The following is a 14112-nucleotide window of genomic DNA, read 5'->3' as shown; positions in this document are numbered from 1 at the left end:
ATATGTTACATATTCAACCAAAATATTTCTTAATTTCGTTAGTAAATCATTACGGTATGCACAAATGCGCTTCAGGAATCGTCGCAAGGTGGCGATAAATGTTTAATTCTTCAGTAAAAGGCTTTCGTACGTCTATGGTAAGTTCAAAGTTCACCCAACTCTAAAGTTTCCGCCAGTAGCTTCATTTGTTGTGGAGATAACTGCAGTTAACTGACGTATTGTGAACATATTCTCGTTTTAACACATACAAACAACATAAAGTACATATATTTAGCTGCTGGTGAAACAGGTTGGTGTATATACGTCACTAACTGTAAATTATTACAGTGTTTGTTTTGAGGGTAAAAGTGCTGCGGCCGCATTGGTTACCGTTAGCCAGCTAACGTTACTGTAACTGCTGTGCTAGCTATCTGAAACCACTCAGTCGTAACGTTAGCAGCTAGTCGGCTAGCTATCTTTGGTTTTTAGTTTCAGTGCTAACCAGCTACATATCGGATATTTATCTAGTTTACTACCAAATGTGTCACAGTGATGTCTGCTTTCCAGTGACTCGATAAAAGACGCCAAGATCATGGCTAATGTTTGAAATGAAATACTATTAGCTAACGTTACAGTAGCTAGCAAAATAAATACATTAATTGGCAGTTTCTGTATGAATTATAGTTAGTTGGCTGGCCAGACAGATATCCAGTGATGGTAGGCAATTAGTGTTTGAAAGACACAGCACATCTACACATTTTCCACACGGATCCCATTGACTATCTCCTCTCTCTCACCCCCCTCTTTCTCTTCATCCCCCAGCTTTCTGTAGTCAGGTGTCATGATGACCACCATCGTCCATGACACCACTGAGGCGGTGTGTCTGTGTCAGGAGTACAACCTGTTCTTGAAACCCATCGCCAAGATGACGGTGAATGATACACATCTATACTATCACATACACTTGGACCTAAAGTAGTTAAATGAGCATCTCCAAATTAATGTATTTGACTTCCAGGTGAGCATGTATTGTGATATGTATTGTATGATTTCTCTTTCAGGTGAGTGTGGCACTGCCCCAGCTGAAGCTGCCTGGGAAGAGCATCTCTAACTGGGAGGTGATGGAGAGGTTGAAGGCCATGGTAGCTCCTGAACAGTTCTCTGCCCTCAGGTAGGCATGGGCCCTATGGGCAATTCCACAGTAACAGTCATGCTGACAATATGCTTTTTCACTTTAAAATGTATGTCAAACATAAACCAATGATTGCAAAACAAACCATACAACTATATGCACAAGGATGACTTTTAACAATTTACAAATGAAATTTTACAATAACACATTTACTTGAAGAACAGTTCAGATGCAAAGTTTGGTAACAGAATGACTGTTTGAGCCATCATTCTGTTACCAAACAGTTCTTCAAATAAAATTGTACTATTTTCTACACTGTAGAAGATATCAAAATTATGAAGTAACATATGGAATCATGTAGTAACCAAAACAGTGTTAAAGAAATCAAATATATTTTATATTTGAGATTCTTCAAAGTAGCTACCCTTTGCCTTTGACAGCTTTGCACACTCTTGGCATTCTCTCAACCATCTTCACCTGGAATGTTTTCCAATAGTCTTGAAAGAGTTCCCACATATGCTGAGCACTTGTTGGCTTCTTTTCACAGCCACAACTCATCCCAAACCATCTCAATTGGGTTGAGGTCGGGTGATTGTGGAAGCCAGGTCATCTGATGCAGCACTCCATCACTCTCCTTCTTTGTGAAATAGCAATTACACAGCCTGGAGGTGTGTTGGGCCATTGTCCTGTTGAAGAAAATATTATAGACCCACTAAGCCCAAACCAGATGGGATGGCGTATCACTGCAGAATGTTGTGTTAGCCATGCTAGTTAAGTGTGCATTGAATTATAAATATATCACAGACAGTCACCAGCAAAGCACCATCACACCTCATCTTCCATGCTTCACAGTGGGAAACACACATGCGGAGATCATCTGTTCACCAACTCTGCGTCTCACAAAGACATGGCGGGTTGGAATCAAAATTCGCAAAGTTGGACTCCTCAGACCCAAGGACAGATTTCCACCTGTCCATTGCTCGTGTTTCTTGGCCCAAGCAAGTCTCTTCTTATTGGTGTCCTTTAGTAGTGGTTTCTTTGCAGCAATTTAACCATGAAGGCCTGATTCACGCATTCTCTGAATAGTTGATGTTGAGATATGTCTGTTACTTGAACTCTGTGAAGCATTTATTTGGGCTGCAATTTCTGAGACTGGTAACTCTAATGAACTTACAGTGCCTTGCGAAAGTATTCGGCCCCCTTGAACTTTGCGACCTTTTGCCACATTTCAGGCTTCAAACATAAAGATATAAAACTGTATTTTTTTGTGAAGAATCAACAACAAGTGGGACACAATCATGAAGTGGAACGACATTTATTGGATATTTCAAACCTTTTTAACAAATCAAAAACTGAAAGATTGGGCGTGCAAAATTATTCAGCCCCTTTACTTTCAGTGCAGCAAACTCTCTCCAGAAGTTCAGTGAGGATCTCTGAATGATCCAATGTTGACCTAAATGACTAATGATGATAAATACAATCCACCTGTGTGTAATCAAGTCTCCGTATAAATGCACCTGCACTGTGATAGTCTCAGAGGTCCGTTAAAAGCGCAGAGAGCATCATGAAGAACAAGGAACACACCAGGCAGGTCCGAGATACTGTTGTGAAGAAGTTTAATGCCGGATTTGGATACAAAAAGATTTCCCAAGCTTTAAACATCCCAAGGAGCACTGTGCAAGCGATAATATTGAAATGGAAGGAGTATCAGACCACTGCAAATCTACCAAGACCTGGCCGTCCCTCAACTTTCAGCTCATACAAGGAGAAGACTGATCAGAGATGCAGCCAAGAGGCCCATGATCACTCTGGATGAACTGCAGAGATCTACAGCTGAGGTGGGAGACTCTGTCCATAGGACAACAATCAGTCGTATATTGCACAAATCTGGCCTTTATGGAAGAGTGGCAAGAAGAAAGCCATTTCTTAAAGATATCCATAAAAAGTGTCGTTTAAAGTTTGCCACAAGCCACCTGGGAGACACACCAAACATGTGGAAGAAGGTGCTCTGGTCAGATGAAACCAAAATTGAACTTTTTGGCAACAATGCAAAACCTTATGTTTGGCGTAAAAGCAACACAGCTCATCACCCTGAACACACCATCCCCACTGTCAAACATGGTGGTGGCAGCATCATGGTTTGGGCCTGCTTTTCTTCAGCAGGGACAGGGAAGATGGTTAAAATTGATGGGAAGATGGATGGAGCCAAATACAGGACCATTCTGGAAGAAAACCTGATGGAGTCTGCAAAAGACCTGAGACTGGGACGGAGATTTGTCTTCCAACAAGACAATGATCCAAAACATAAAGCAAAATCTACAATGGAATGGTTCAAAAATAAACATATCCAGGTGTTAGAATGGCCAAGTCAAAGTCCAGACCTGAATCCAATCGAGAATCTGTGGAAAGAACTGAAAACTGCTGTTCACAAATGCTCTCCATTCAACCTCACTGAGCTCGAGCTGTTTTGCAAGGAGGAATGGGAAAAAATGTCAGTCTCTCGATGTGCAAAACTGATAGAGACATACCCTAAGCGACTTACAGCTGTAATCGCAGCAAAAGGTGGCGCTACAAAGTATTAACTTAAGGGGGCTGAATAATTTTGCACGCCCAATTTTTCAGATTTTGATTTGTTAAAAAAAGTTTGAAATATCCAATAAATGTCGTTCCACTTCATGATTGTGTCCCACTTGTTGTTGATTCTTCACAAAAAAATACAGTTTTATATCTTTATGTTTGAAGCCTGAAATGTGGCAAAAGGTCGCAAAGTTCAAGGGGGCCGAATACTTTCGCAAGGCACTGTATCTTCTTCAGCAGAGGTAACTCTGGGTCTTCCTTTCCTGTGGCGGTCCTCATGAGAGACAGTTTCATCATAGCGCTTGATGGTTTTTGCGATTGCACTTGAAAAAACGTCCAAAATACTTGACATTTTCCGTATTGACTGACCTTAATGTCTTAAAGTAATGATGGACTGTTCTTCTTGCCGTAATATGGAATTGGTCTCTTACGAAATAGGGCTGTCTTCTGTATGCCACCTCTACCTTGTCACAACACAGCTGTCATCAAGGCAAAGGCTGGCTACTTTGAGGAATCTCAAATATAAAATCTGTTTTGATTTGTTTAACACTTTTTGTTGGTTACTACATTATTTCATGTGTTATTTCATAGGTTTGATATCTTCACTATTATTCTACAATGTAGAAATAAAGAAAAACCCTTGAATGAGAAGGTTGACTGGTACTGTACGCTTTAAAGTGAAACATTTGAGTCTCAGCATCACCCTGTCACCATGCAATTGCCCCTATCTATAGGAGCATATTCATACTGTTAGTCATAGGCCACATGTTTTCTATGTGTGGTGTTATAGCTATAACCAAGCTAATAACTCTACAATAACCAACATTAAACTGTGACAATACTGATAATATGGCCAATGGGTTGCCTGGTATCAATATTTTCTGGTACTGATATATTTATTGTATGGAGAGGTAAACATCCCACCTCTGTCTCTCCGCAGGATCTCTAAGAGCACCATGGACTTCATCCGTTTTGAGGGCGAAGTGGAGAACAGAGGGGTGGTGAAGATCCTGCTGGCCAAACTGGATGGGAAGAGCATCAAACTCAGCGGCTTCACTGACATACTCAAGGTAGCGGAGATAATGTTGTGTAGGCTTGAAAATGTACGGGGGAAATGTAAAGTGTAACAGTCTGTATTTTTGGTCATGGACAGCCTTCCCCAGGTTCTTGCAAAACAGAACTTTCTTTCTCCCAATCGACTGATAATAATGAATAATTTCTCTGTGGGATGTCTAGGTGCGTGCGGTAGAGAATAAGATGGACTTCCCGACACGTTATGATTGGGACTCGTTCTTCCGTGACGCCAAGGACATGAACGATACTGTTCCAGGAGAGAGGCCAGACACCATCCACCTGGAGGGCCTGCCCTGTCGCTGGTTTATCCTGCCTGACGGACCCCCCGACCGGCCCTCCGAGACCGCCCTGCAGGCGGTCTTCCGGGTACGGAGGGACGCACCATATACCTAGCAATCACTCAATCCATCATCGATCGATCAATCAATCACCCTAACACACACATCCCCACCAACCCTAACATACACACCCCCTAACCCCTATCTCCTCCCAGGGTTTTGGTCCGGTGCGTCACGTGGACATCCCCATGCTGGACCCGTACAGAGAGGAGACTCTTGATAAGAACTTCAACACCTTCACCTTCGGCGGCCATCTTAACTTTGAGGCGTACGTCCAGTACCAGGATTACGATGGCTTCGCCAAGGCCATGGACACACTGAGAGGCATGAAGCTCATGTACAAAGGAGAGGACGGCAAGGCTGTGGCGTGCAACATCAAGGTACTGAACTACACACACTATCCATGATAGAAATATTTTCATGCATGTTAACATCAGAGGCCTCCTCCCTAAGTTTGTTTTATTCACTGCTTTAGCACACTCTGCCAACCCTGATGTCCTAGCCGTGTCTGAATCCTGGCTTAGGAAGGCCACCAAAAATTCTGAAATTTCCATCCCCAACTACAACATTTTCTGACAAGATAGCACTGCCAAAGGGGGCGGAGTTAGCCTGCAGAGTTCTGTCATACTATCCATTTCTGTGCCCAAACAATTCGAGCTTCTACTTTAAGAAATCCACCTTTCCAGAAATAAGTCTCTCAACGTTGCCGCTTGTTATAGACCCTCCTCAGCCCCCAGCTGTGCACTGGACACCATATGTGAGTTGATTGCCCCCCATCTATCGTTAGAGTTCATACTGTTAGGTGACCTAAACTGGGATATGCTTAACACCCCGGCCGTCCTACAATCTAAGCTAGATGCCCTCAATCTTACACAAATTATCAAGGAACCTACCAGGTACAACCCTAAATCCGTAACGCGGGCACCCTCATCCTGACCAACTTGCCCTCTAACTATACCTCTGCTGTCTTCAACCAGGATATCAGCAATCACTGCCTCATTGCCTGCATCTGTAATGGGTCTGCGGTCAAACGACCACCCCTCATCACTGTCAAACGCTCCCTAAAACACTTCAGCGAGCAGGCCTTTCTAATCAACCCGGCCCGGGTATCCTGGAAGGATATTGACCTCATCCCGTCAGTAAAGGATGCCTGATTGCTGTTTAAAAGTGCTTTCCTCACCATCTTAAATAAGCATGCCTCGTTCAGAAAATGTAGAACTAAGAACAGATATAGCCATTGGTTCACGCCATCCTGTTTCGTACTGTATTAGCATCGAATAGCCCCTATGGTATGCAACTTTTCAGGAAAGTCAGGAACCAATATACACAGTCAGTTAGGAAAGCTAAGGCTAGCTTTTTCAAACAGAAATGTGCATCCTGTAGCACTAACTCCAGAACGTTTTGGGACACTAAAGTTCATGGAGAATAAGAGCACCTCCTCCCAGCTGCCCCCACTGCACTGAGGCTAGGAAACACCGTCACCACTGATAAATCTACGATAATCAAACATTTCAATAAGTATTTTTCTACATCTGGCCATGCTTTCCACCTGGCTACCCCTACCCTGGCCAACAGCTCTGCACCCCCTGCAAAAACTTGCCCAAGTCCCTCCAGCTTCTCCGTCATTCAAGTCCAGACAGCTGACGTTCTGAAAGAGCTGAAAAATCTGGATCCCTGCAAATCAGCTGGGCTAGACAATCTGGACCCTCTCTTTCTAAAAATGACCTTCTGAAATTATCTGCAACCCCTATTACTATGCTGTTCAACCTCTTTCATATCGTCTGAGATCCCCAAAGATTGGAAAGCTGCTGCGGTCATCCCCCTCTTCAACGGGGGAGACACTCTAGACCCAAGCTGTTATAGAACTATATCTATCCTGCCCTGCCTTTCTAAAATCTTCTAAAGCCAAGCTAACAAACAGATCACCGACCATTTCGAATCCCACCGTACCTTCTCCACTATGCAATCTGGTTTCCAAGCTGGTCATGATATCATAACCGCCATCGATAAAAGACAGTACTGTGCAGCTGTCTTCATCGACCTGGCCAAGGCTTTCGACTCTGTCAATCACTGCATTCTTATCGGCAGAGTCGATAGCCTTGGTTTCTCAAATGACTGCCTCGCCTGGTTTACCAACTACTTCTCAGACAGAGTTCAGTGGGTCAAATCGGAGGGAATGTTGTCAGGACCTCTGGCAGTCTCTATGGGGGTGCTACAGGGTTCAATTCTTGGGCCGACTCTTTTCTCTGTATATATATCAATGATGTCGCTCTGGCTGCTGATGACTCTCTGATCCACCTCTATGCAGACGACACCATTCTGTATACATCTGGCCTTTCTTTGGACACTATGTTAACAAACCTCCAAACGATCTACAATGCTATTCAACACTCCTTCCGTGGCCTCCAACTGATTTTAAATGCTAGTAAAACTAAATGCATGCTCTTCAATCGATTGCTGCCCACACCCGCCCGCACGACTTGCATCACTACTCTGGACGGTTCTGACTTAGAATATGTGGACAACTACAAATACCTAGGTGTTTGGTTAGACTCTCCTTCTAGACCCACATTAAGCATCTCCAATCCAAAATGAAATCTAGAATTGGCATCCTACTTTGCAACAAAGCCTCCTTCACTCATGCTGCCAAACATACCCTCGTAAAACTGAACTATCCTACCGATCCTTGACTTCAGCGATGTCATTTACAAAATAGCCTCCAACACTCTACTCAGCAAATTGGATGTAGTCTATCACAGTGCCATCCGTTTTGTCACCAAAGCCCCATGTACTGCCCACCACTGCGACCTGTATACTCTCGTTGGCTGGCCCTTGCTACATATTTGTCGCCAAACTCACTGGCTCCAGGTCATCTATAAGTCTTTGCTAGGTAAAGCCCCGCCTTATCTCAGCTCACTGGTCACCATAGCAGCACCCACCCATAGCATGTGCTCCAGCAGGTATATTTCACTGGTCATCCCCAAAGCCAACACCTCCTTTGGCTGCCTCTCCTTCCAGTTCTCTGCTGCCAATGACTGCAAAAATCACTGAAGCTGGAGACTTTTATCTCCCTCTCTAACTTTAAGCATCAGCTGTCAGAGCAGCTTACCAATAAATGTACCTGTACACAGCCCATCTGTAAATGGCACACCCAACTACCTCATCCCCATATTGTTACTTATTTAAAAAATGTTTTGCTCTTTGCACCCCAGTATCTCCACTTGCACATCATCATCTGCACATCTATCACTCTGTTAAAGCTAAATTGTAATTATTTATTGCCTTACCTTCCTAATCTTACTACATTTTCACACACTGTACATATATTTCTCTATTGTGTTATTGACTGTACGTTTGTTTTCCCATGTGTTACTTTGTTTTTTGTCACACTATTTTGGCCAGGTCGCAGTTGTAAATGAGAACTTGTTCTCAACTGGCTTACCTGGTCAAATAAAGGTGAAATAAAAATAAATAAACAGACACAAACATACAGTGTCCAAAACATTAAGAACACCTTCCTAATATTGTATTGCACCCCCCCCTTTTCCCTCAGAACAGACTCAATTCTTCAGGGCATGGACTACAAGGTGTCGAATGTGTCCCATAGGGATGCTGGCCCATGTTGACTCCAATGCTTCTCACAGTTGGCAAGTTGGGTGGTGGACCATTCTTGATACACATGAGAAACTGTTGAGCGTGAAAAACCCGGCAGATTTGTCGTTTTTGACACAAACTGGTGTGCCTGGCACCTACTACCTTACCTTGTTCAAAGGCACTTAAATATTTTGTCTTGCGTATTCACCCTCTGAATGGCACACATCCGCAATCCATGTCTCAATTGTCTCAAGGCTTAATAGTTACTTAACCAGTCTCCTCCCCTTCATGTACACTGATTGAAGTGGATTTAACAGGTGACATCAATAAGGGATCATAGCTTTCACCTGGTCAGTGTGTCATGTAAAGAGCAGGTGTTCTTAATGTTTTTTTACACTCAGTGTATATAACCACACTAAGAGGGATGAAACATCAATAGAAGAGAGGGGCGGTAAGGCTGAGTTAGATCTGGGTTAGGGTTGAGGGGATTGTCCTGTTGTGTGTTAGTTAATGAGAAGGGAGGGTTAGAGTCAGTACAGAAAGGCTTGTGTAGGGCAACAGGTTTAAGGCCTTTTAGTGAAATGAAAGTCAGGGCCGTATTATAATTCTAAGGATCACTGGGCTAAACCAGGGACCTAGTCCCTAATCCAAAACTAAGCCGTACTGCCTTAATGAAGAGGATGGAGAGAAAGAGGGCGGGGCAGAGGGAGAAATGAGGAGAGAGATCTGAGTGTCTAATCCACAGGGGTCAAAGCCTCTCAACCCAAATTAAGAGAATGGGGGGAGGAGATGTGGGGGAGGGGGTGGTAGGAGAGTAGCATTTCTGTCTGTCTTTTTGTCAGGTGACCTGAGTGTCACTAGTGCACCCTGCAGTCCTACCCCAACTCTAATTAGGACTCACTGTATTTTTCTATTTGTCTGTCAGGTGACCTTTGACACCAGTAAGCACCTGAGTGACGTGGCTCTGAAGAGACGCCAGCAGGAACGACTGAGAATACAGGAGCTGGAGAGACAGAGGGAGGAGCAGAAACACAGAGAGAAGGAGGAGGAGGAACGCAAGGAGGAGGAGAGGTATAGTGAGAAAAGAGGAAAATAATTCATGTACTTGGTCTGAAAACACTGACCCCTGTCTATCTAATCCTTTTTTCTTTACTGTCCCTACTGTTTTCCTAGTCCTTGCTTCTTACGTGTCTCTACCGTGATCTTAGTCATGGTGATGGCTCTTAGGCCGGGATTCAATCCGAATCGCGCAATAGCACAGGTCAATATACAGCCAACAAAGTATTTCAAAGGCATTAGCCCGACGTTTGCAGGGACTACTTTCATGGTAAACACTGTGTCAGCTCAACCATAAATTACCTTTAAAAGTAAATGACCTAGTCTTCAAGTGTGTAAAGAGGTGCTTCCACCATATTGTGGTCACCCATCCAGTCCAGATCTGTGAACAGAAGGTGGTAGGAACCAGTGGCGGTCGGTGTCGTTTAAGATGAGGGAGGACGGTTATTTTTTTATTTTTTTTTGAGCATGGCCTTATTTCTATTACAGCATATTGGATGACTGTCATTCGTATTCCATTCACCCAGCTCAATTTAACATCAATAGGTTTAGGCTACTACATGATACTCTACATGATAGTCATGAGGTTGCTACAACCCAGCCTGTGAATGAAAGTTTACAATGTAGGTGCACAGGTCGAGAGAAATTTAACTAATCATGGTAAGACATTGATACATTCAATACTCCCTTGCACAATCTTGCCTGCCTCTTGCTGATCTCGGGTGTAATCATTGGTCCAACAGTTGCAAATTAGTTTCTTTTGGACCAATTCGGGTATGTTTATCCCCATTTTGTTCCATTTGCTTCAGTTTAGGAAAAGTCTTTCAACAGAATCGGCAGAGTGAATACACCCCTGATCACATGCAAACACAGTTCACTTTCATAGCAGCCACACACAAACAGCATGATCCTTTCAATCATTGGATAATTTGCATCTACACGCTCTCCTCACCTTTTCCTTTCGCTTGTGGACTTCTGTACACAACATATCAGCTGTCTGTGATCAGGCGAGAACCTTTTCAAGCCAAACCTTCATATTATAACCGTTAACCACTACACACAGCCTACATTATTCTCACCATATTAGTTAACGTGAAGTTAACATAGCTACTAGAACTAGTAAGCAGCAAGCAGTTTAGCAGTTTAGCAGTTACACCGGCCGGACCCGGTGACAATAAATTATTAAAACCAAAAGCTTACCTTGACATGGAAGAGTTCCCGTGTTGGATAGCCAGAGCCAGCTAGGTAACATAGCATCCCTCTCTGTTTGAGCTGGGTGTTTGAATAGGCTAAATTAGCTAGCAGCATTTGCTAGCTAAGTGAAATAGGGGGGGGGGGGGGGGGAATGAAATAAAGCTAGCTCTCTCGTTTGCTTCTTCAATTTTTTTTTTTTTTTAACTGTTCAACTACTGTCTTTCAGTAAACTATTCACCACATTGTTTGCACTGCAGTGCTAGCTAGCTGTAGCTTATGCTTTCAGTACTAGATTCATTCTTTGATCCTTTGATTGGGTGGACAACATGCTGCAAGAGCTCTGATATGTTGGATGACGTCCTCCGGAAGTTGTCATAATTACTGTGTAAGTCTATGGAAGGGGGTGAGATCCACGAGCCTCCTATGTTTTTTATTGAAGTCATTGTACAGAAACTAGCTGTCCTCCAGCTACACCATGGTGTTACCCTACATAGTTGAGGTTACTGTAGACCTTCATTTCAAAACATTGTGTTTTAATCAATTATTTGGTGATAATATATTTAGTGTAGGTTTATCCAAAAAATATAACTTTTTAAGTGTTTCACTATTTTTATTTTTATGAAATTCACTGAGGAGAATTGGTCCTGCCCTTCCTCCTCTGAGGAGCCTCCACTGGTAGGAACTAGGATACTGGGGCCTGTATTGGTTGACAGTAGCAGAACTATGTATTAGACTAGATGAAGACCATGCTTCTGCTGTGGTTGTAGGAAACACAAAGAGGTGGAGGAGGAGGAAAAGGTGCAGAGGAAAGTGGAGAGGATACGGAAACGAGAGCAGAAGCTGAGAGAGAGGGAAGAGAAGAGGAACATAAAGAAGGTGAAGAGGAGGCAGGAGGTGGAGCAGAAGAAGTTGCAGTTGAAGATCGCGACGGAGGAGAGAAGGCTGTTGTTGGCTCAGCGGAACCTGGAGTCTATACGCCTTATGGCTGAACTACTGGGCAGGGCCAAGGTACACACACAACTACAGACACTTGATATATGGCGCCATTGAACATTCAATAGGGAAACATGCTGATAGGAACCACTTAATCATTTCTCTCTCCCTTCCCTCAGGCTCTGAAACAGCAGCAGCAGGAGAAAGAGAGAGTGGAAAGAGAGGAGCAAGAGAAGGAGGAGTTAGCCCGGCAAAAGGAGGAGTTAGCCCGGCAGAAGCAGCTCGAGGCCTGCAGGCGGGAGCAGGAGGCGGAGCTGAGACGTGTGGAGTTAGAGAAGGGGCGTGCCTTGGATCTGCAGCGCAGAGAGAGAGAGCTGAGGGAGAGACTGGTTAGTAACCTGCTGAAGAAGGCTGGAGGAAAGGGAGAGAACCAGACCTCCACCACCCAGCCCTCTGCCCTGACCATGCCCAGGGGAGAGAGCTCCGACCTGGGGAAGACGGCCAGGGCCCTGGGGGTGAACGGGGTTAGACCAAGGGGAGAGGAGAGCCCCAGAGCTACCGTACGATCACACGTCACTGAGAAACAGATAGGAGAGAGGGAGGAAAGGCGAGGAGAATGGGAGGAGAGGCGAGGGGGCAGAGAGGACAGGGAAGGAGGCATGGAGGAGAGAAGAGGTTATGGGTTGAGAAGCAGAGAGGTGAGGGAGAGGAGTCGGTCCCACAGCCGGGGCAGGAGGTGGTACAGCCGGAGACGCAGCGGTAGCAGGAAAAGAAGAAGCTCTAGTAGAAAGAGGAGTGATAGTCAGAGGAGAAGGAGAAGTGATAGCAGACGGAGGAGAAGTGGTAGTTCTAAGAAGAAGAGAAGCTATAGCAGGGGGAGGAGTGGTAGTTGTATCCACAGGAGACGCAGTCACCATGGACGGGGCTGCAGCAGCAGGAGCACGAGCCGTGATTGGAGCAGAAGCTCTAGTAGCCACAGCAGAGGGAGGAGGACACATAGACATAGAGACAGCAGGCACAGATCTAGTAGCAGCAGCTCTAGGAGTAGAGAGAGGAGCAGTGAGAAAGACAGGAGCAGGGAGAAGGAGAGGAGTGGAGACAGGAGCAGCGATAGAGACAGGGACTGCAGGAAGCATAGTAGTAGTTATTCCAGACGACACTAAATGGTCAACACAGCCAGAGGAGGCAGAAGAGGACCCTATGCCTGGGCCTAGTTTAAGTAATGCACGGTCAGGGCGTCTGGTTCTGTATGCTGCTACACACTGTCTCTGGACCATATCAGCTTCTTACAGTCTCCACACACACACACCTCTTTCTCTCCCTCCCTCCACCAATGCTCTTCGTTCATCTGTAGGTTACAGAATGCTACACTGCTATAATGTTCTGTTTGACACATGTAGTGTAGATGCCATATGTACTGTAGTTTGATCACTTGGTTAGTATGTGTCTCCTTTGAGGAAAGATAGAAAAAATACTTAAACTTTTTAGGCTCACAGTGAATGGCCTGTTTTGTGTTTCAGAATAACAATATTACTGGGTTTCTGGGAACTGTAGTTCAGTATTAGAGCACTTCAGCAGGGATCTGTAGTCCTATGGCCAGACACCACACAGCCTCAGTAGATAGACAGCTGAAGTCTAAGTCAAGTGTTTTCCCCTAGGATAAAGAGAACGAAGCCAAAGACAATCAGCAAAAAACAGCTTAACCAGACACACGTTTCCGAATTCCACGTCTAACCACCAGACTAGTAGTTTCAATTCTAACTTGATGTCACTAGAACATAAAGTGTCTAGTGTCACCATGTTAACTTTTTGAATGGTGTTCCTGCTAGTTCAAGCCAGGAGCCTGCCTGTCTGTGTACATTTACTTTGCCTTATTGATGAGTGTGTGAACAGAGCAGAGTGAGTGGGTAACGTTGTATATAGGTTGTATAAAGGTTCAGGGTGTCCTCAATCTGCTGTATATGCTCATGTTTCTCTGTTTTGATGGGTGGCTGCATGTCCTCACACTGTGTCATTTTATTTGTTGAAATAAAGAAACGACAGAAAAGATGTGATTTATTTTGGATGAATATTCTGAATGGATGGATGAATATTCTGAATGGATGGATAACTTAATGCCTACTATATCATTCCTTCTAAACATTTCATTATTCTAGCTAATCTGTGGTTCTATTACAAACTGAAGTTTTTTTGTGTGTAGTTAAAGTAGTGGGTGTTAAAACAGGCCCCAGTTTA

General features: G+C 44.2%; 1 protein-coding gene across 2 annotated transcripts; it reads left to right on the top strand.

The window, feature by feature from the left end:
• The first annotated feature begins 118 nt into the window (after positions 1-118).
• Positions 119-13931, top strand: LOC109868873 (A-kinase anchor protein 17A). 2 transcript variants are annotated; one of them, XM_031798382.1, is made up of 9 exons: positions 119-137; positions 802-910; positions 1041-1150; positions 4629-4758; positions 4925-5128; positions 5256-5480; positions 9620-9765; positions 11712-11952; positions 12057-13931. In XM_031798382.1, the coding sequence occupies exons 2-9, from the start codon at positions 821-823 to the stop codon at positions 13038-13040; spliced, it is 2130 nt and encodes a 709-aa protein (XP_031654242.1). In that variant the 5' UTR covers positions 119-137; positions 802-820; the 3' UTR covers positions 13041-13931. The 2 variants fall into 2 exon arrangements, with proteins under 2 accessions (XP_031654242.1, XP_020314204.1); XM_020458615.2 differs by lacking the exon at positions 119-137 and adding an exon at positions 153-289.
• Positions 13932-14112: the final 181 nt, after the last annotated feature.

Source organism: Oncorhynchus kisutch, linkage group LG2 (assembly GCF_002021735.2).
Source record: "Oncorhynchus kisutch isolate 150728-3 linkage group LG2, Okis_V2, whole genome shotgun sequence".
NCBI lineage: Eukaryota > Metazoa > Chordata > Actinopteri > Salmoniformes > Salmonidae > Oncorhynchus > Oncorhynchus kisutch.
This window is presented reverse-complemented; position numbering and strand designations above follow the sequence as displayed.